Source organism: Nelumbo lutea, chromosome 1 (assembly GCF_056320005.1).
Source record: "Nelumbo lutea isolate HS-2025 chromosome 1, American lotus-T2T, whole genome shotgun sequence".
Classification (NCBI taxonomy): domain Eukaryota; kingdom Viridiplantae; phylum Streptophyta; class Magnoliopsida; order Proteales; family Nelumbonaceae; genus Nelumbo; species Nelumbo lutea.
In genome coordinates, this window is record NC_142684.1 from 56,717,087 (window position 1) to 56,740,698 (window position 23,612).

The window sequence follows — 23,612 nt, forward strand, 5'->3', positions numbered from 1 at the left end:
CCCTCATGCCCAAAGAGAAGATCACCCAGCCTCTTCTGATCGGGGATGGTGACATCACCACCACGATGGTGGTTGACTTCGTCATCGTCCGAGTCCTCTCATCCTACAACGCCATCCTCGCCCTGTCAACCTTGAATGCACTATGGGCCTCGGTTTCCATGCATCACTTGGCGATTAAGTTCCCTAACCCATACGGAGTAGGCATGTCATGTGGAGACTAGAGAGCTACATGACAAATTGAAAATTTTCTTTAATAATTTTTTTTTATATTTTTAGAATTAAAAAACAATTAATTATATTTTATTATTTGATCACAATAATTGAATATATTATAATTATATGAATAATCTATCATATTCATAAAACAATCGAAATTTCTTTTTTAATTTTAGAATATATTATATAATGTTTATTTATTTTTTATAATTTTTATTAATTCCAACTACCCTACTCCCACCGGAATTACCTGCCAACCCAACACAATAGATTAATTCCAACCCCTTCCCGCACATCTCATACATGGCGAGTCCCAGTCTCATGTGTGAGATTTGCGGTATCAAATCATAATCTTGCAACGTGTCTTGTTGGCAGCAATCGATGGCAATCTCGAAAACCTGTCCAAAATCACGACCCTTTTCTTTGCAAGGCCTCGGTTCCATCGATCACGTGAGCTAAAAGTGCTGAGCACAGTCATTGGGAGAGAGAGAGAGAGAGAGAGGCTTCAAATTTCCTTCCGTGGCTAACGAGATCGAGAGAGGAGAGGAGAGAAGAGAAGGGGAAGAAGAAAATGTTGAAGGCATGCATTGCAGCGGATCAGCTCCAAATACTATCTCAATGCCGATTTGTCTCCCCTCCCAAAGCTTTTAATCCAACGCGTCGAGGACTAGCTTCCGTCTCCTGCTGTTCCTCCTCCTCGTCTTCGGTTTCTCGTCCGCTGTCTTCCTCTCGAGCCCCTGATCTCTCTGTTTCTGAGTCTATAGCCGGTACGAGCGCAGCAGTAAACGGGTCCGCCGTGGTCAGCTTCGCGGACCGGCTTCGGCTTGGGAGCTTGACTGAAGATGGGCTGTCGTACAAGGAAAAGTTCATAGTGAGGTCATATGAGGTCGGCATTAATAAAACTGCTACAGTTGAAACAATTGCCAATCTGTTGCAGGTAATCTTGAATTCCATCTGTCTTCTCTGTAGTCTTCTGTGGTTTATTTAAGCTCTATTTTAACTCTTCAGACTTTCTTTTGGGTTTATCTGTCAATCTGACTGGTTTTCAGAACCGTTTTATCGTTTTCTGTCTCGACTGGCTGCTATACTACTGTTCTTTTTCATATTTGTGTTTTGTTCTGTTTGCTTTTTTAGTTAGCATGTTGGTTGGAGTAGCTCTGTTTTGCTCTGATGGATTATTTAGCATGGAATACCTGCAGCAAATTTCAAATGTGGAACTTCATCTTTGTTTGGTGATGGATCTAGCAGACTTTTTCTTAATTATGTTGGTCATTTAGGTTGCCTGTTTTTAAACCTTCAAAATGTTAATTCATTTGGAATTATAAATCATGGGTTTTGCTTGAAGCTCACTTGGGTTCTCTGAGAGGAATTTCCTGATGTTTATATGACAAATTGAAACTCACTTGAAATTTAACCATTGGGTTCGGCTTTAGTTAGTTATCAAGAAAAGGGGAACTTGATTTTTTATTTGTTTAACAAACTTTGGATTATTGACTTATTGTTTAGTTTTTGTTTGGGAGAATCAAAAGTTTACCATGTTGAAGACTAGGTTTAATTTGTGGGTGACCTTTAGTGGATTCTCAATGTGCTTGCATAGCAGAGACAGTCAAACACCCTCAAGTGATTGTAATCGGATTGTTTGTGAAATAAGAGTTCAAATGCTGTTTTGCCCTAAAAAAACTGGGGGCGGCAAGTAGTTTATAAGATAGGTTGCTGTTAAAATACACTCTCCCCCATAATAAATTGGCAGATGAGCCTGAAAACGTAATGCCCATGCAACTTTGAGAAGGTGGTGATGCTTGCATTCGACTACTCCATTTTGTTGAGGAATGTCAACGCAAGATCGCTGATGAGATATGCCATTAGCAGTCAGACAATCTTGCATGGGCCTGGAAAGAAACTCAGAACCATTGTCTGAGCATACACATTTGATATAGGTATTAAATTGGTTTGCACCATTGCACAAAACATCACAAAAGAAGAATGAGCTTCAGACTTACATTTCATGGTATACCGAAGTTGTTCTTGTGTAATCATCAACCGCAGTCAAGAAACATCAAGCACCGGAGTGAGAAGGGGTGTGGTAACCCCCCACCCCCCCCCAGAAAAAGATCACAATGAACAATAGCAAACATAGCATTTGACCTAGTTGCATGTAAAGGAAAAGGTAACCTAGTCTGTTTTGCCTTTAGAAAGGCATCATAACAAGCATCGTCAGGTACAGAAATACGTAAACTAGATATTAAGGAAAGTTTATCATAAGCAAAATGCCCCAACTGAGTGTCCCATAGCTAGGGGTTATCCAATCTAGAAGAATGTAAAGTAGCTGAACTGGGTGATGATACTGTAGAAAAATGATAGAGTCCATCATGCACCAGGCCCACCCCAATCAGTTTTTTGGAGGTCAGATCCTGAAGCACACAAAAGGTTGAAAAAAATAAAGCAACATAGTTGAGATCTGTTATTAACTTGCTGATTGAAATAATAAGGTTGCAACGAAAATCAGACATAAAGAGTGTATCCTTTAGTAGCAGATCCTGTGAGAGAGCAATGTTTCCATGTTGTACTAAGCACCATTTGGCAATTGTACCAGTTTTAGTGACCGGGTGTCTGTAGCCAATGGGGGAAAGGATCCAACAGGGACCATGTGATCTGAAGCCCCTTCATCTAATAACCAAGTGGTGGAAGAAACTGTACCTGCTTAATTGGCAGATGAGAATTATTTCTCATTGTTGAGAAGATTCAAGAGCTACTGATATTGCTCTGTTGTCAAGAGTTGTGAAATTGAAGAGACAACTTGTGATGAAGTAGTAGCAGCAGATTTGTCTTGGTTGCCAGAAGTTCGCCTAGATATCCCCCTTTCTTCCCAATTCGGTGGGTAACTGACTAGTTTGTAACAACGGTCCTTGGTGTGACTTTGTTTCTTGCAGTGATCGCAACGAAGTTTAGACTGATCTTTAGTATTCTTTGAAGATCCCTTTGAACCGCCAGTTGCATAAAATGCTGCCGCTTCTACTGTTGAATTCTGATGACTGATGAGAGCTTGGTGCCGCTTTGAGCGATGAGAGCATAGGCTTAGCTAACATTTGGTAATGGGTCATGCTTAGGATGTTTGATTGTATGTTGTTGTAATTGTCATTGAATCCCAATAGAAACTAGTAAACTTTTTCTTTTTCTTTATCAGTTAGAAAGTCCTTCATGGCTCCACAAGTGCAAAGAGGTCCTATCATGTAAACTGAAAGTCGTCCCAGATTGCTTTGAGAAATAGATCGAGACTGGGAGATTTTCTTGTTGAAGCAAAGGGAGATCTTGTTTGAGGTGAAGCACCCGTGACACATGTCTATTGAGCATTTTCAACATAAGCGACACTGTCATGCTGATCTTTGATGGCATTAATGATTCAGGAGACAACGTTGAATTACATTTCATTCAAGCATGCATCTTTGTTAATTTTGATCGATCTGACTTTGGAATTGATCCATCCATGAAACTGATCTTATTCTTGGCACAGAGAGCCGTCGTCATTGCCCTCTTCAATTCCATGTAGGATAGTTTTCTCTGTTGAGCAAAGAAGAGACTAGTAACGCACCAGGGTAGTCCGACGGATGAAGATAATAAGCGACAGAGGCATTGCTGTTTCCTCCCACAGCCATTGCCAATCGAAGAAAGAAAGGGGAAAACAAAGAAAACAGGAGTTGGAGCGCCTGAGCTCTAATACCATATAACATATAAATTCACACCAGAAATGAGGGAAAAGTAACTGATTCTGTATTTTCTCAGATATTTAGATACAAAAACAGAGCATCAAAATTAACTTAACAAGAACAGATGTAATTTGTTACACGTGGACATATGGTCCTAACTAATTCGATCCAGTATCTTCTTCTTGTCTATGACAAAGGGATAGAAAAGAACCATCTATTTGTTCTGGTTTCTCTTTCAATGCCTTGGTTACTTTTTCTTTATCCTTTATACATTTACTCTTTTTTATCTCATGTATGTAGGAAGTTGGATGCAATCATGCTCAGAGTGTTGGGTTTTCTACAGATGGATTTGCGACAACTCTTACCATGAGAAAGTTGCATCTCATATGGGTGACTGCTCGCATGCACATCGAAGTGTATAAATACCCTGCATGGTTTGTTCTTTATATCCATTGTTTCACAATGTTGATCTAGACTTTGACACTGATGATAATTGAATCTCATTTTCGGAAATTGTGGATACTGGATAGGGGTGATGTGGTTGAGATTGAGACTTGGTGCCAAGGTGAAGGAAGAATTGGGACCAGACGTGACTGGATTCTCAGAGATTTTGCAACTGGTGCAGTTATTGGAAGAGCTACCAGGTAATTTCTTAGTTGCAGATTGTTTCAAGTATGGTGTTGTGATGTTTTCCTCAAAAAAGAAAAAAAAACGTGGGATGTTTGCCATTAAGGCTAAGTTGATTTGAGTTGTGTTTAAGTGTAGTTTACACCTATATTGCTGCAGAATTGGCAAATTGCAATTTTGTACCAATTTATAAATCAGTTTTCTATGGTTCTGCCTACCAACTTTCCTTATAAATTAAGCAAATACTGAGGGATTTTCTTGTATTATGCAATAAGAATAGTTAGCATTTTCATTATGGTTGGGTTACTTGCCAGTTATATACAAGCTTCCTATTTAATAAGAATCTTGACTCAAACAAAACCATTTTGGTATGCATTCTAGGAAGATTTGGTGTTAATGTGATTTGTTAACTCATCTGAAAGACTGGATGTCATATTGAAACAAATAAAACTAAAGAACTCTTCTTTTATTCTAGTTGTCAGATTAAATGCATCACTGTAAATCAAACAGAATTGGAAAAGAACAGCATAAATGGTTATATAAAAGCCTACCACTATCAAACTTTGTTCTTTGACAAACTAATGATTACAAAACTTTAAAAAGGAATTTGAGTGGATGATCTACTTAGAGGTAATTATGATTTTAAGTGTTATTAAGTAAAACATCTTCTGTTATTCTGTATTTCCTTCCTATCATTTCTAAATGTTAATTGGAAAACTAGTTTGGAATTCTCTAAATTTCAGGACCTTTTGTATAGTAGCCATTGAAATAACCCTTTGAACTCTATTTAAGTTCTTTGCATTGATCACTAATATGTATTTGTTCTTAATCTAAGGCTGAATATAATGAGAAAGCTCGTTTTTATAAAAAAACATCAAAACAAAATTTAAGTAAAGGCAATATAGCTGAAATTAAATCAGAAATCAAAATCAAGCATGAATTCTTGTCCCCATTGCTGCACATATGGAAAATATGCCAATGTGGCAGATGATATTGGAATCTCCCATCTCAATAAAATGACACTGACCATATATATTTTTTGGTTGTGGTTGAACATCAAATTCCACTTTTGATGGTTATAAAAATTAAGTTTTACAATTTCTTTGGCATTGGAGATTTCTTCTCAGTCTCTGCTGTTCCATCATCAAAAGTGCTTCCTGCAGAGGTTGCATACTGAAAAAGACTATAATGCCCCTGCAGCATGAATGCTAAGTATTACAACAAAAGGCAAAGGGCTCTAGTTCAAATGTAACTATGAAAATCCCCTAAAAAGCTATTGAGGTTATATTTCATCTCTTCCTTAAGCACATTAGGTATGATCCTGTTTCTAGTCATAAAGTAAAATTTTGGGGGGATTGTCATTGGAATAAAATCTTTGTTTCATTTTTTTCCTTATGTTTACTCTTTTTGTTTTTTTTTTTTGGAGAGAAAGAGGAGATAAAGTACAACTTCTTAATTTCAAAAGAATGGCCCTATGTACAAAGATAAAACAAACCCATTTTTAAATTCTTTTTGAAACAGGTAACGTGAAATATTCATTAGAGACAAAAACATGTACAACAAGGAGCTGTACACAGGGATTTACAAAAAAACTCCCCAAACCCTGATTTACAAAAAGATTCCCAACAGCAAAAAAGGAACTAAAATTTCTGTCCTTAACCAAGAAAACATTTTTCCATAACTTTCTGAAACACCGTGTCTGAAGAGCTGTGTTGGTTCTTGAAGATCCTTTCATTCTTCTCCTGCCAGATGGACCAAAAAACTGCAGCAGGAGTCAGGTTCCAAGCCAACTTTCCCTCTTTAGTGAGGCCTTTGACTTTCTAACTCTTCACAAAATCTGCTACTGATTCAGGGTGACAACTGTTCACCTTATACAAGTTCCTGACCTTATTCCAAACCTCACAGGAGAAACTACAGTGCAGTAGCAAATGGTTGACTGACTCGGTATGATTCTGGCAAAGCACACAAACAGTTGTGTCCAGCAGCATATCCTTTTTTTACAGATTATCCCCAAGGTTCAAAATATTATTACATATTGGTCTGGATCGGGGCCTGCCTGATACGCCCCCCTACAGGGAGTGTATTGGGTCAGGCCAAGGATCAGAGGGTACCTGGAACTTAAACTGACCCCTCTGAACCGGTTTTGAAAAAAAAATAGAACAAAAAAAAGCACCGGTACAGGCCGATACGCCCTGCCTATATTGATATTTAGAACCTTGATTATCCCTAGTTAAAATCTTGTTCAAGAAGGCTGTCCAAACAATAAAAGCCACCTTTGTGGGCACACCTTTACACCACACAACATTAACTGGGATTGGCTCATTCTCTGATCTGGAAAAATAGTTGTAAGAGGATCTAACAGAGAAGACCCCTGACTTCTCCCACTTCCAAACTCTTCTATCCTCTTTCCCTGTATCCACTGGAGTGTTATACAGCAGGTGCAGCAGTTCCACTAGAGACTCCACTTTTTTTGATAATTACCACTAGAGACTCCACTTCCCAATCATTCAAATTTCACCTGAAGATAGGTGCCCGAACAATGCTTCCATTCTGCACCTGCAAAAGTCTAAAACAAGGGCATCTTTATCCAGTGCTACTTCAAAGAGGATAAGTAACCATCAAGGGTCTATTATCACACCATATGTCTTTCCAGAAAAGAACTCACCTCCTATTCCCGACCCTAAGGAGAATTCCATTTGAAAAAAGACCATGAATTTTCCCAATCCCTTTCCAAACACCTTGATTGATTCTCACCAAATCTCCAAAACCACTTTCCCAGTAAAACAAAATTGAGGTTCTTTAATCTTCTCACACCCAAGCCCCCTTGAGATTTGGATTTACATATCTTAGATGAGCTAACGAACATGAATTTTTTCTTCTCTTCCCTCCAGCCTCTCCACAGAAAATCTTGCATCTTCCTCTCTGAAGACTTAGCCATCCCATTAGGAATTGGGTACAAAGAGAGCAAATACAAAGGGAGGGAGGATAGCACGCTTGTCAGGCTGGTATCGGCCCGTTTCGTTATGTTTCAGCCGAGTATCGGCCGATACGCGACAAATTCACTGTTCCGGAAATACGAATAAAATAGCCTTCGAAAGAGGGCTTCTAAACCCATTTATTTTGCTGCTATATGTAAATATTTGAAGAAATTCCAGAATAATAAAAAATATGAAAAAAAAAGAAATTTTTAGGTTTTTCTTGTGATCTACCTCTAGAAATTGATTATGTTGTAGATCTATGGATGATCTACCATGTCCATAGATCAATTGATTTTTTTTTTCTAAATAATTGATTTTTTTTAATTTTTTTTAAATTTCGGAATAAAAAATATATAATTTCTTTTTTATGTGATCTAACCCTATAGGCTGAGTATGTTGTAGATCTTTGGATGGTCTACCATGTCCATAGATTAATTGAATTTTTTCTAAATAATTGATTTTTTTTACTCTTTTTAAATTTTGAAATAATATATGTATCTATCTATCTATATATATATATATATATATATATATATATATATATATATATATATATATATATATTTCCTTAATTTTATGTGATCTAACCCTATAGGCTGAGTATGGTGTAGATTTGTGGATAATCTACCATGTCCATAGATCAATTGATTTTTTTATAAATAATTGATTTTTTTTGTATATTAATTTTCGGAATAAAAAAATATTTATAATTTCTTTAATTTTATGTAATTTAACCCTATAGGCTGAGTATGTTGTAGATCTATAGATGATCTACCATGTCCATAGATCAAATCAATTCAATTTTTCTGTTACATATTTACTTTTCTTAATTTTAATTTAAATTTTAGAATAAAACATGAAAAATAATAATTTAGTTTTTAGAAAATTAGAATGAAACATGCAAAATAATTACTTGGTCTATTATGTCCATAAATCCATTCAATTTTTCTGTTACATATTTACTTTTCCTAATTTTAATTTAATTTTTAGAATAAAACAAGCAAACTAATTATTTGAATAAAAATAAATAATTATTCAGTTTCTAGAAAATTAGAATGAAACATGCAAAATAATTACTTGATCTATTATGTCCATAAATCCATTCAATTTTCTATTACATATTTACTTTTCTTAATTTTAATTTAATATTTAGAATAAAACATCCAAAATAATTATTTGAATACAAATAAATAATTATTTGAATAAAAATAAATAATTATTCAATTTCTAGAAAGTTAGAATGAAACATGCAAAATAATTACTTGATCTATTATGTCCATAAATCCATTCAATTTTCTATTACATATTTACTTTTCTTAATTTTAATTTAATATTTAGAATAAAACATCCAAAATAATTATTTGAATAAAAATAAATAATATTTCAGTTTTTAGAAAATTAGAATGAAACATGCAAAATAATTAATTTGTCTATTATTTAGAATAAATCATCCAAATTAATTATTTACTTTTCTTAATTTTAACTTAATATTTAGAATAAAACATCCAAAATAATTATTTGAATAAAAATAAATAATTATTCAATTTTTAGAAAATTAGAATGAAACATGCAAAATAATTACTTGATCTATTATGTCCTTAAATTCATTCAATTTTTCTATTACATATTTACTTTTCTTATTTTTAATTTAATTTTTAGAATAAAACATCCAAAATAATTATTTGAATAAAAATAAATAATTATTTAGTTTTTAGAAAGTTAGAATGAAACATGCAAAATAATTACTTGATCTATTATGTCCATAAATCCATTTAATTTTGCTTTTACATATTTACTTATCTTAATTTTAATTTAATTTTTAGAATAAAACAGGCAAGCACATTGGAACTGAATTAATTACTTTATTAGATAGTATGTTTTTGTTCCCGTATATTGATTATGATATGTTTTTTTCCTAAAAGCCACTAAAACATGCTATTTTTATGCATAAATAGCCCATTTATGTCTTATATTTAGTGATATTGATGTTTATTTATGATTTATTGGAATATTGATAGCATTTCCATGCGTATCCAGGGCGTATCCCGGTACGCATAGCATATCCGATACTTTGAACCTTACTGTGAACATACCTACTGAGGGTGGGTACAAATATTTTATCAGCTTTATTGATGATTACTCGAGATATACTTGGATATATCCTATGCACTCCAGAGAAGTGCCCAAAATTGTGAAAGATGTTTTTTTGATGAATGAAAATAATTTATTAAATCAGAATATAAGGCAATATAGGAAACCCATGAAGAGGCACAAGCTGCTAAAGATGGCTTTGTCAGCCATCCCGCAACAATTTTAGAGTCTCCTTCAACTATCTAGTGTTGAACTCCTAACTGTTCAGCAATCTGGATGCCTTGTACAACCGCTAAGATCTCTGCTCTATTTGAGTCTCCTATTCCTACAGGGCCTGAAAATAAAGCTAGGATGTTGCTCTCTCTATCTCTCAGCACCCCTCCTATCCTTGAAAGGCCTGGGTTTCCTTGGCTACTACCATCAAAATTCAGCTTTGCCCAACCTTCAGGCAGAGGCTTCCACACTGCAGCTGCCTTGCCCCTCGTATGACTAGTGGCTACCGCCTTCCAATTACTCCAAATGTCATCAAAGGAGAACGTATGAAAGAAGTCCAAAGTTCTTAGCCAATGAATGGCTCTAGTCAATATACAATCCTCAACAGTTTGTAAGCTTCTTTCCTTTTCTTTGAACACCCTAGCATTCATTTCTTCCCAAATTGTCCACAAGGTTGCTCCTCTAATACATCTCCACATCATTTTTCCTTTTTTTGTAGGCCACACAAAACAGGAAGGATCGAACAGTTGACTTAATTATGAGGACAGATTCCACCTGCATCCAAACAAAGAAAAGATCCAACTCCAAATAGCACTAGAAAAGGAATATGATACAAATAAGTGGGAGCAATCCTCACCACTAGCCCTGTAAAGTACACACCAGTTAGGGGACAACACATGAAAGGCCTTTTCTTCTGCAAGCAATCCAGAGTATTGATCTTTCTATAAAACACTTCCCAACAGAATATTATAATTTTAGGAGGAACAGGTCTGAACCAAATCTCCTTAGCAGGGAAACCCAACTGTCCCATGGAAGGGGCAAATGGACTTAAAAAAGGAAGCACAAGTGAAAAAACCTTTTGGATGAGGGGACCAAAGTCTCACATCCGAGCGAAGAGGGTCCAGAAAGACACTGCCAAGAAGAGACAACAATTTTGAAGCACTACTAAGTTCAACATCCCTCAAACCTCTCCTAAAACCAAAGTCCCAGCTTAAGGAAGAGGGTGAAGTAATAGAAGGAAGAAAATGAGAAACAATTTTTTCCTTTTAAAGGGAAAGAGAATAGAGAGCCGGGAATTTGTCCTTAAGGGCAACGGTACCCACCCAAGTATCTTCCCAAAATAAAACAGATCACCGGAGTTGACATCATATCTGACCAAGTTGAGAAACTGAGGGAGGACACTCTGAATTGCTTTCCAAGGAGATGCCAACGTAGCTTGACGTGATACACCCATCCCAACCATTTTCTCGTCTGCCATGTATACTAGATATCACTTCATGCCACAATCTCTCCCTTTCTCTAGGCCACCTCCTCAACCACTTCCCTAAGAGAGCTTTATTCCTTTGAGCTAACCTTCCTACTCTCAGTCCACCCTCCTCTTTACTCCTACAAACTATTTTCCAATTGATTAGATGATCTTTCTTTTCCTCCCCAGGCTCCCACAGAAAAGATCTCATTATCCTCTCCAACTTCTTAACTTCACTAATAGGAATCCTAAAGATAGAGAGAAAATAAACCGGAAAATTTGCTAGGGTAGCTCTTTATAAAGTCACTCAACCCCCTATGGAAATGTAGTTCTTTTTCCAATAAGCTAATCTTCTCTCAAACTTTTCCAGAATTGGGGTCCAAAATCTACTCTCCTTTGGGTTAGCCCCTGGAGGGAGACCTAGATACTGCAAGGGCCAAGAAGAAATGGGACAACCTAACTCGCCACAGATTGCAAAGTCCTCTCATTTAGATTAACCCTACCACACAACTCTTATCCAAGTTTATCTTCAAATTGGAGACATTCTCAAAGTGTTGTAACAATGCTTTGAGATTTCTCACTTCCCACTTTTCACCCCCTTCACAAAAAATTATGATATCATTGGCAAACTGCAGGTGGGTTACCCGGACATTGTTCCTTCCAATCCCTCAGCCTCTAACTTCCTCTTCCCTATCTGCTTTAGAGATTAATCTACTGAAGACATCTGCAACTAGGGTAAAAAGAAAAGGGGAGAGAGGGTCACCTTGTCTAAGGCCTCTACAAGCTGGGAAAAAGTCTTTCACCACCCCATTAACCAAAACGGAGTAATGGCAGGAACTAATACATCCCTTTACCCAATTGCACCATCTAGCTCCAAACTCACAACACCTTAGGACCTTGAGTAAAAAACTCTAATCCACAAGATCATAAGCCTTCTCCAACTCTAGTTAACAAACGAAACCTTGGGTTCCTGTCTTTCTCAGGTTCCTAACTTTCTCATGTCCTCCATGCACTAATTTGCTATTAGGATCTGATTTGTTATTTGCCTTCCCTCCACGAAAGCACCATGTCCTCCACTGCATGGTTTTTACTCAATTTCATGTAGAAGTTCAAATTTTCTAATAGGATAATGCAAAGGAATACTTTCATCATGACTTAACTAAGTTTTTCTCTTCTCATGGATCTCTTCATAGAAGTTCGTGTGTTGGAACACCACAACAAAATGATGTTTCCAAAAGGAAGAACCAACATCTACTTGAAGTTGCCTGTAGTATGATGCTTCACATGAATGTTCCAAAACGATTTTGGGTTGATGCTGTGATGGCCACAACTTATGTTATCAATCATATGCCATCACACCTCTTGCAATACAAGGCCCCACATCAACTTCTTTTTCCTCAATCCTCCTTATTTTCTATTCCTTTACGTGTGTTTGGTTGTAGGTATTTTGTTCATGACCTATCTCCAAACCAGGGTAAGTTGGACCCCAAGTCGGTTTCATGTGTTTTTTTTAAGTTATCCATCTTCCTAGAAGGGATGCAAATGCTTTAATCTTGTCATAGTTTAAGTACTTTGTATTGATGGATGTGTCCTTTTTTTGAATTTGAACCCTTTTTCCAAGCCTCTCCTCAGGGGGAGAATAGTGTGGATGTGGAGATGCAAACTCCACAAGTTTCTCTCCCCTCTATTCCTGACCCCTCTCCATTCAGTGTCTTCTTGAGACATTGTAAATGACAGTTGAATTCAAAGGTTGTGGAGTAGCTAGAGACTATACATCCAACACCAACTGACTCCTTGTAGGAAAATCCAGGTACTCGTGTTCCCCTTGACATTATTGAGCCTATTGCTATTGTTGATTTTACCAATGATCTTGATGCCCCAATTGCTCATAGGAAAGGAGTTAGATCATGTACTACTAAGCATCCTATTGTTCAATTCTTGTCCAATGAAAACATTGCACCCTCATTTCGTGCTTTTCTGATTGCCATCGATTGCGTTTCCATTCCCAAAAGTGTTGCAGAAGCCTTATCTATACCTGGATTGACATATGCAATGAAGGAAGAAATTTGTGCTCTACACAAAAACAACACTTGGGAGTTGGTGAATCTTCCTGAAGGCAAGGAGCCAGTGGGGTGCAAGTGGGTATTCACAGTAAAGCACAGAGTAGATGGGTTGGTGAGAGGTATAAGGCCAGGTTAATTGCAAAAGGGTATACACAAGTGTATGGGGTTGGTTATGCAGAAACATTTGCCCCAATTATTAAAATGAACACTATTCAGATTATACTATCCTTGGTTGTTAACTATATATATATATATATATATTTTTATCAATAATAGATTCATTCATTCATTGAAATATCAAAATATTTACAGCAAGGAAGACAAGAACTCTTATCTTCCGAATACAACTTAAACCGTCCAAAGAGAGAAAAAGAGAAAAAGAAACAATTAAGTTACAACTTAGTCCAAAACATTGCTTCCCTTTCTATCCCTTGTTTAGCTAATCCATCAGCTAAAGAGTTAGCTGATCTCTTAACCCAACTCATCCTGATTTCCATCTCCCGCACCAGCCACCTGAATTTCCTCTTCTCATTTCTGTAGTTCCATAAACCGCAGTCATCTTTAATCAGCCACCCTATCACCACTTCCAAGTCCCCTTCAATTATGAGTTTCTTGACATTCATCTCCTTGGCTTTCTGAACTCCTTCCATAACTGCCAAGATCTCAGCTCTAAGGGAATCCCCCACACCAATTGGGCCTGAGAACAGGGCATAAATGACCCCGTTCTCATCCCTAAAAAACCTCCAATCCCTGATTGTCCCGGATTCCCCCTACAACTCCCATCAAAATTCAACTTTAAGAAGCCAGCTGGTGGGGGAGTCCAGGACACCCTTATTATTGGTTTGACCTGAGTGCAGTTTGCAATCTCGCCCCATTTTCTCAACATGTCTTCCACTGTGTAATCTGTAAATATTTCTAGTGATTTCAGCGACTGTATTGCCCATGTGTGGATCACAACCCTCAATTCTTCAGCCCCTCTCTCATTTTCTAAGAAGATCCTAGTATTTCTTTCTTCCCATAATGTCTAGCATACCGCAACCCTCAGACCTCTCCACATAGTCCTTTCCCTTTTCATGTGCCACCTGAAAAAGGATGGGGAAAATAGGCTCTGCAAGTTTGATGGAGGGTTCCACCTACAGCCAAAGAGAGAAAAAGCCCACTCCCATATTGACTTTGCAAATTGGCAAGACACCAATGAAAACCAGTCTCTCATATTGTTAACTTTGATTGGGAACTCCACCAACTAGACATCAAAAATGTATTCTTGAATGGGGATTTGGAAGAAGCATACATGATTCAACCTCCTGGATTTGTAGCACAAGGGTGTGAAGGGAAAGTTTGCAAACTAAAAAAATCTTTATATGGTTTGAAACAATTCCCAAGGGCCTGGTTCAGCAGATTTCACATGGCTCTTCAACAAATTGGGTTCAAGCAGTGCCAACCTGACCATACTCTGTTTATCAAAAGAAACCAGAAGAATGTTGTGGTATTGATTGTCTACATTGATGACATTGTGATTACGGGGAATTGGGACTCTGAGATTTAGAAAGTTAAAGAATCTCTTGCTGTGTGGTTTGAGGTGAAAGATTTGGGATAACTATGTTATTTCCTTGCTATTGAGGTTGCTCGCTCTGAAAATGGCATCTTCATTTCTCAAAGGAAATATGTCCTAGATCTCTTGCAAGACACAGGAAAGTTAGGAACAAAGCTTGTAGGTTCCCCTATTGATGAAAACCATCGGCTTGGTGATTGTACTGGAGAATTAGTGATAGATGTCAAGAAGTTTCAGAGGTTGGTAGGAAGGCTTCTCTACCTATCAATGACTCGGCCAGATATGGCTTATGCTGTTGGTGTCCTTAGTTTATGCATGCACCAACATCCTCCCATTTAGAGGCAGCCAAGAGAGCACTCAAATATCTAAAGAAATATCCAGGAATTGGATTACTATTTAAGAAACATGGTCATATGAAAGTGGAAGTCTACACAGATGCAGATTGGGCCAGAGCAGTTGATAATAGAAAACCAACTAGTGGATATTATACCTTTGTTGGTGGAGATTTGGTCACTTGGAGCAAAAAACAAAGTGTAGTGGCCAAATCTAGTGCTTAGGCCGAGTATAGAGCTATGACGTATGGAGTTGTTGAAGTGCTATGGGTAAAAAATTTGATAGGAGAGTTGGGCTTCTTTGTTGATGGTCCAATGTCTCTCTACTGTGACAACAAGGCAGCCATTAATATTGCAGCCAACCCAGTTCTTCATGACAGGACCAAGCATATTGAAGCATTTCATAAGGGAAAAACTTGAAAAGGGGGAAGTTTGTACTCCTTACATTAGTTCCAAGGAACAACTAGCTGATGTCCTTACAAAGGGTCTTCACTATTTGCGACATAATGAATTGTGTGACAAGTTGGGCATGACTGACATATATGCTCCAACTTGAGGGGGAGACTTGTAACATGTTATGTTCTAGCCTAGGGGTATTTCTGGCATTTCCTCTTTTATTTTGTTATAAGTTGTCGCCTTAGTATAAATACAAACTTAGGTGCTGCCAGCCTACTACAGAATATAATTCTTCTTCTTCTCTCTTCCTTCTATTCTTTTTATCTTTGCTGGACTACAAGGACATGAGAGATGGGAATGTAAAAACTGCCTAGGACACCTGGCCCTTGCCTTTGCAAGACAGATGGCTCTGACATCCCCAGTTATTTGAAAAAGAACTGCATTGTTGGCAACTGGTGAGTGTTGACAGTCTTAGGTAGGTGGTGTTATGGAGTGTCTAGAATGAAAGAAATACTGGAATTTTAACAATACGACACAAAAGGTCAACATAGCTAAAGAGGTAATTGAAATGATATTTCACATTGGATTTCTACAAGGGAGTATATTAAATGAGTAAGCATGGACTCCATTCTAAGGGGATGCCATGTGATTGCTGGTATTGTGCAGACAATAAATAATGTGTTTCATCAATGGGAGGAAGGAGTGATTTAATCTTGAAAGAGGTTTAAGAGTGCAACCAAGGACCTTCAGTAGTTGGGGGCATCTTTCAGGATCATACTGGAACCATTCTTTTGAAGATTTTTGGGGCCCATAAGTGAGAGTATCTCTCTAAGGAAAGAACTTGTGGTGCTGCTACAAAGCCTAAAAATGACTGGCTAGATGGACTTGGAATTTGAAGGAGAATGTGAAATGGTGATGAAATGGATGACAGCTGTTACAAAAGGGCCTTCGGAGCTAGAGCTTTATTTGGGTCAGATTTGGATCAGGTCCAGCCTTCTTTGAATCCAATCCGATTATTGAAAACTTAAACTCAAATCCTATTAGATCTAAGGGTCTTAGATGGATCAGATTCAGATTTTATCTGATTCCACTTTATTTTCTAAAGCAGCCTTAAAATTATTATCAAATCATTTCTTGGTTTTAAAGGTCTAGTAGGCAGGAGCCATTTTGTGGGTTTTGAATGCATCTTGGATGTTACTCTTCTGAGATAGGCTATATTTTGTGCCTGCAAATAATTAGTTATAACATCTCTTCCATGTTGTCCAGTCTCCAAAAAATTTGACTTGTGCATTTTGGATGCAGCAAGTGGGTGATGATGAACCAAGATACAAGACGACTTCAGAAAGTCAGTGATGATGTCCGAGAGGAATATTTAATTTATTGTCCACGAACTCCTCGGTAGGTAGTTCTTTTTCTTATTTCTTTTTTACTTGCTGCTGCTACTGTTGGTAACTGTCAATGAACGAAATTATATACTTAATGAGGTACAAATCCAATTAGCCTTAGAGGTGTTATTTATGACAGAAAGCTTACTTGGGAAAATGAATTGCCCTTTCAATTGTTTGATTGATGAACAGTTGTACTTGGGATTTTTGTCTTTGATAGTCCTTGTTCTTAGATGGAAACTGATATTTAGGTGCCCATTGATAGACTTGGAGTTTCAGATACCAAATTAATTTGGTTCAACTTTGATTTTTTTTTTATTGGCTTAATTGAGGTTCTATTATTGTTGATGGTGTTTCAGATGATTATCTCCATGAATTCAAAGAAAGCATCAAGTTCTCAATTTCAAGTTGGCTGGCTGAACTTGAAATTGAGAACTTGGTGCTTTCTTTGAATTCAAAATATTAAAAATTGACCAGAACGTAGGGTTTCATCTGACATCTACTTGCTCTATGTTAGCTCTGATGTTTTGATATAGGCGTCTGTCTATTTTGAAAAGCTCTGACAACTGATTATTAACAATCACTAGTTACCTATCCAAAAAACAATTACTGGTAAGAGAATCCTGTTTCAACCTTAGATGTGGTTATACAATAGGAAAGGCTAAACCCAGTAAATTCCCCACCTTTTCTTTCCCAACCTGTTTTTGTATGTAATGTTTTGTCTTAAAAGGTTTGGTTGTGTGACCCAGATTAGCATTTCCAGAGGAGGATAACAGTAGCTTAAAGAAAATTCCAAAGCTTGAAGACCCTCCACAATATTGCAGACAAGGGCTTGTGGTAAAATGAATGGGTTAATCTAAAAGTATTGATTGTTTAATTAGCCTGCTTAGCTCTCTATTCTGTGTAGGTTCTCTTTGAATTCTCATTCTGCATTGGGAATTTGCAGCCTAGGAGAGCTGATTTGGACATGAACCAGCATGTGAATAATGTCACTTACATTGGATGGGTACTTGAGGTGTGTACAAAATATTGCTTTCCTTTCTCTTGGCCTATTGTAATCTTTTATGCTATGCTTTGTTCAAATTTCAAACTATACCTGAGGGACGGTTGGCAGTTGCTATTAATAAACCCAATGCAAAGGATTGTCTTAACTTCCAAAGCATAGATTTGATCCTTGCCATCTTCTGATTGGACCCTGACACACTTAAGGGATTGTCTTAACTTCCAACCACATGCATGACGTGCATATTGTGTTCTTCTGATGTCTGCAGATGGCAAAATACTATCTATTATACCAAGACTGCATATTTCTTCCACTCAACTAAGCCTTGTACCAACTCTGTGGGGTTGGCTACATGCATCCTGTTTTGCCATATCTATTGCATTCTGCATTTAGGTTGGTAATCAAAGAGTTACATTCTCAGCCAAAGAGTTACATTCTTTGTGACAGAGCATTCCTCAAGAGATTATTGACACCCATGAGCTTCAAAAGATCACACTTGATTACAGACAGGAGTGTCAACATGATGATGTGGTTGATTCCCTCGCTAGCATAGAATTTGGAGGGGTTGTTGAAGCAGTTTCGGAGCTTCATGGAGCGAATGGTTCTGCCACTGTGACACAAGGCACACAAGACTGCTGCCAGTTTTTGCACTTCTTGAGATTGTCTAGCAACGGGCTTGAAATAAACAGGGGCCGCACTGAGTGGAGGAGGAAACCGGCCAGATAAGTTATCAAGTGTATCCTAGCTCCCTTTCTCCTTCACAAAGTCTTGAAGGTTTTATTCTTTTTTCTTTTAAATCTTTGAAAATTTTTCTTTTTTCCTGGTTGATACTTATTAGTGATGCTTCTGTTGGGAGCAAGGTTTCGTTTTTACAACATTTATTGTCTTCCTTTCCCACAATCCCACTATCAGGCATGTGTTTTGTGATGTAAGAGGTCTGGCTTAGCCGAGGCTAGCATGTAAAACTAAATACAATCCCTAAATCCAGTCTCAGCACCTATTATCTTTACATTCTGCTTGATTCATGGTCGGACTATTATTTATTTTGTGCTGTTTTTCCAATTCCAGCCTGAAATGGCTTAAAGAGTTAAAAAAATACAATTTTTGTCCTTAATAAGACATGAGACATCACTCTATTTGGCTCTCTTTGGTCTCTTTCTTCTGTATGAAGAAGTGTTAGGGGTGCTTTTGGAATAAATAATCCCATCTCCATGAACATTTTCCAATCACTTTAGGTGATAATGTTACTATTTTTAGATGGCAAAACATACATCTCTTAGTGAAAGGCGGATTAAGTAAATAGGTTGCAAATTATAGGTTATAGGATAGGTTTAAGTAGATCCATGAAACTATAGGGGGTGTTTTAGTAAATGGCCCTAAAAAGAATTTAAGCTTAAAATCATTAGAGGTGTTTGGTTCATTTTTTTTTTAGATTTTTGAGAAGCCATGTCAGCTAGGCGATGCGGTTTTTTTTTCAACTCAAAATCTGTTGTGGCTCTGACATGGTGGCAATAGAACCAAACATCGCCATAATTGTCTATGTAACTGCTACTAACACCAACGAAATTAATAGCCATTGGTTAGGGTTTTGACTCTGCATGCTCTAACTGTATTGGTTGATAAATTGGTGTTATACTGTTATCTAACGGCTCAATTATGCTTAAACCTCGATGTCGCAAAGAACACAGGTAGGGCATTTTTTAAATATTTATAGTCTAATATTTGCATTTGGTGGAGAAAGTTGAAACAGGATAAAAAAGCGTACATCAACACCCTACTTGGAAATGGGATTACTTCTTTTAGCTGTATCTCCTGTTCACAAGAACTCTGCCCACGTTTATCGCAGCCACACATGGAGAACATCCCATCCTCTGCATAGTATTGTGTAGGGGGAGATGTTCCCAATTCACGGGGGGTAGCGTGTTGTGGGTGGACGTGGGCAGGAGATCCGAAGAACATCTCATTCTCTGCATGGTATTATGGAGGGGAGAGATGCTCCCAATTCATGGGGGATAGTGTGTTGTGGGTAGACATGGGCAGGGTTCTCATGGGCAAGAGATCTGAACTCTAATGATCATAGTTTTATTTGCACTTAATTGCCCGCCTCTCACTGAATTCATTTTTGGCCTGTTCAATTTTTTTTGGGAAGTAGGAGGAAATTGGTGGGTCTCACATAAAAGAAATAAATCCATGTTTTTTTTTTTTTGGTATTAATCTGCAAAAAAAATAATTACCGATTAGTTCATTTACCTTAACTCTCTTCAAACTTGGGTAAATTACTTGGCCATGAGTATCAAAAATCTTTAATACATAATTGGATAATGTTGTCTCTTAAATAATGTTACTTATTTTTTTTGGATAAATCGATCATCATACATTATTTATTTGGGAAATAAAAGAGTGTAGTAAGTACACTTATCCAGAAGAATGTTTCCTAAAAAATACTTGCTATTATAAGTGCATTTATCTAAGTAAATTATTTATCGAGATGCAAACAAGACCTTTTTGACAGCAAAACTTGACACTACCTTGAAAGATCCCCTTAATTCCCTTGCTATATTCTTTTTCTTTTGATAAGTATTCCACCATATTCCTTTCCCTTTACTAGAAATGTTGTGTCAATCACACAATACAGTATCGCATCAAGCTAATGGGCTATTTAGTTCCATTGCCATTTATTTAATAAACATTTTGTATGACATTTCCCTTGAAAAATAAGAAAAGTCATTGAAAAGTGTTTTCTATTGTTTTTGATAGTTAAGTGCCATTAGATGCCATTAGACACCACATAAGCGATGGGGGAAACATCAAATAGCTCTCACACAACCTGAGAAAAACGTTTTCCCAAAATATAACTCTCAGTCTTTCACATAAAACGAGAAAAAATATTTCTTTAATAAACAATTTAACCAAATAACATTTTAAACTCCATCGTGTGAAAAACACCTATGTAACGTTGAATTAACAATATTTTTTAGATAAATGGCTATGAAACCAAACACCATCTAAAATAGCATGTCACAGCCTATATATCATAATTGGTCCAATATTCTCTAGTTTCCATAAACATTTAGTCATGGTTGCTGAGATGATGCTAGCGCTTGGACCACAAGTCTCTCAAATTGCCTAAATCACTTTGTGCCAAGTCTCCATTATGTAATAATTTCAGTTGCTAAAGAAATTGAACTGTGTCACATTCACATATTAAGGTTGTGTTCTATTGTGTGAATATTTCATGGATGGAAGTATTTACAAATTACAAGTCATGCAGTTGTTTGATTCACTGTGGACGGTTCTCATCTATAATATATCGTTGACATGGATTGTCTATTCCCAAATATATCTGATTTTGTTTAAGTTTATTTTCCTTTTGAATTTATTTTATTTTATTTTTAAATAATTTGTAACATCTAAAGGTAGTATTTTTTTATCAGCAACTCAAGAAACTTTTCCTTTTGAATTTATTTTATTTTATTTTTAAATAATTTGTAACATCTAAAGGTAGTACTTTTTATATTAGCAACTCAAGAAAATTTTATTAAAAAACAAAAAGGTACAACAATAAGTTGTTAGGTCAAAGACCCTTTACAGCAAAAATCCCCACACACATATAACATTGAGACCAAAATAAATGTTGTCTCTGAGTTTCTTGCCTAGCGAATCCATCCGCCAACCCATTTGCAGACCTCCTAAAGCAGCCAACGACTATTTTTGAGTTCCCTTTAAGAATCAGCCTAGTAATTCTTATATCCTTAGCTTTTTTCACCCCACCAATAGCAGCAAAAATTTCAGCTTTCACTGAGTCACCTTGATAATTGGACCTAAATACAGGCCACATATATTTCCATTCTCATTTCTAAACACTCCATCAAAATATTTGAAGGTAGTGCTATGGTACCTTTTTTAACACTGAACTATTTCTATTATTTTTTTTGTTGATAAAATATAAAATTTCTTAAATTATTTTGGGTAAAATACAAAAATCTTCCTTAAAATTTCTATCATAAAACCTCCCTTATAGTTTCATTGTAACAAATACCTCCCCTGAACTTTTGAGAAATTCGACAAAAACCTCCATTCCGTCTCTGACTCATATGGAAAATGTTAGCTAATGCATCAATTTTATAAATACCAAATTTACCCTTCTATCATTGACCCAAACGGAACATGTGGCAACGACACTAGTGCCATTGCTTTTGCCTAAATGAAGGCATGTCTTTGTATTATTCCTTCTCGTTGGCTAGGTCAAACCTTACTGGGATGCACATGTGAGTAGGTGTATGACATGAGGAGTGGAAGAGAGTCCCACATTGGAAAGACACAAAAATTGCAAGGGTCTTAGATACGAGAGTGGCTCATAACCCAATAGCTTAGGCTTTTGGGTTGAATGTGGTGTCCTTCTATTGTGTGCAAGCCCTACGCAAGTGTACGTGTATGGGCCTCAATTTTGGTGACTCCTCATGGTATGTGACTCCCCTCGAGGCACAAGTGGTATAAAAACCGAAGGTTTGGCTGGGTGCAAGCGTTGATAAATGCACATGGTCACTCCCATGGTTTTGCTCCCTTTCCCCATGGTTGAGTAATTTGCATGTAATGGCTCTCATGACTTTGCTAGTTCCCCATGGTTGAATTGGTTGGACGAGAGTGTGTATGTGGTTTTCAAGAGTGTGTATGTGGTTTCCATGATACCACCCATGGTGATGTGTGCCCAGATAGGTAGTAGTAGGTGGTAGGTTCCCTATGGTCATGAGCAAGGTCTCTTGGTGTTGTGCATGCAGTGCAGTATGGTGCATGTCAAGCTTGGTGATTGACTTTCATTCAAGAGGGAGTGGTTAAAGAGACACATGGGTTGGGTGAGAGTGGTTTTCAAGAGCATATACATGGTTCCCATGATACCACCATGGTGACGTGTGCTCGGATAGGTAATAGTAGGTGGTAGGCTCCCCTATGGTCGTGAGCAAGGGCTCTTGGTGTTGTGCATGCAGTGCAATATGGTGCATGTCAAGCTTGGTGATTGATTTTCATTGGAGGGGGAGTGGTTAAAGAGACATGTGAGGAAGGGATTGATGGGATGCACATGTGATTAGATGTATGAAACAAGTTTTTAAATTTCGCAATGCATCGCCCGTATCGACTGATACGCATTGTTTCGAAAGAGTTCCAATACATGGAACATGTATAATTAGATGGTTTATTTTTTTCGTTCGTATCAGACTGTTTTCGGTATGTATCGGCCGATACAACCCAAAACAGTCTGATACGCATTATATATCAACCAAATTTATTTTCCCTCTCATTTTTAAATTTAAATTTAATTTATCTCTTCTCTTCTCTCTCTCTCTCTCTCTCATTAATATCAATTTTAATTAAGCCTCAAAGTTTGAGATATCACTAAATGCTAATATTATTTAATTAAATGCTCATTTGAGTTACCTTTAATTACGACATTTAATATGTCATTAAATGTTATTTAAGTCAAATAATTTGTTAAAAATCACCAACCAAAGGTAACAAGTTTCACACCCAAGTCATTTGTTTACAACAATAATTAATTAACCATTATGCCAACCTTAATTTCTTATTAAAACAACATGTTTTTTTATACTTAAAGTAATCTTTCTTGCCTTGGTGGATGTTTCCGAACAAATGCTAAAATTCGATTATTAATATTTATATAATAATAAGATGAATACAAATTATATTTATTTTATTAAAAATTAAGGTATATGTTAACTTGTATACATAATAAATATTATCTAAATCTATATAATAAATATTAACTAATAAATGACTTCAAAAATATTAA

General features: G+C 36.7%; 1 protein-coding gene across 1 annotated transcript; it reads left to right on the plus strand.

Annotated features, from left to right (window-relative positions):
• The first annotated feature begins 670 nt into the window (after nucleotides 1-670).
• LOC148874676 (oleoyl-acyl carrier protein thioesterase 1, chloroplastic-like) lies at nucleotides 671-18,815 on the plus strand. Its single transcript, XM_088963548.1, has 7 exons — nucleotides 671-1,153; nucleotides 4,221-4,354; nucleotides 4,451-4,564; nucleotides 16,721-16,816; nucleotides 17,553-17,640; nucleotides 17,750-17,818; nucleotides 18,254-18,815. The coding sequence occupies exons 1-7, from the start codon at nucleotides 788-790 to the stop codon at nucleotides 18,530-18,532; spliced, it is 1,146 nt and encodes a 381-aa protein (XP_088819674.1). The 5' UTR covers nucleotides 671-787; the 3' UTR covers nucleotides 18,533-18,815.
• The last annotated feature ends 4,797 nt before the right edge of the window (nucleotides 18,816-23,612 follow it).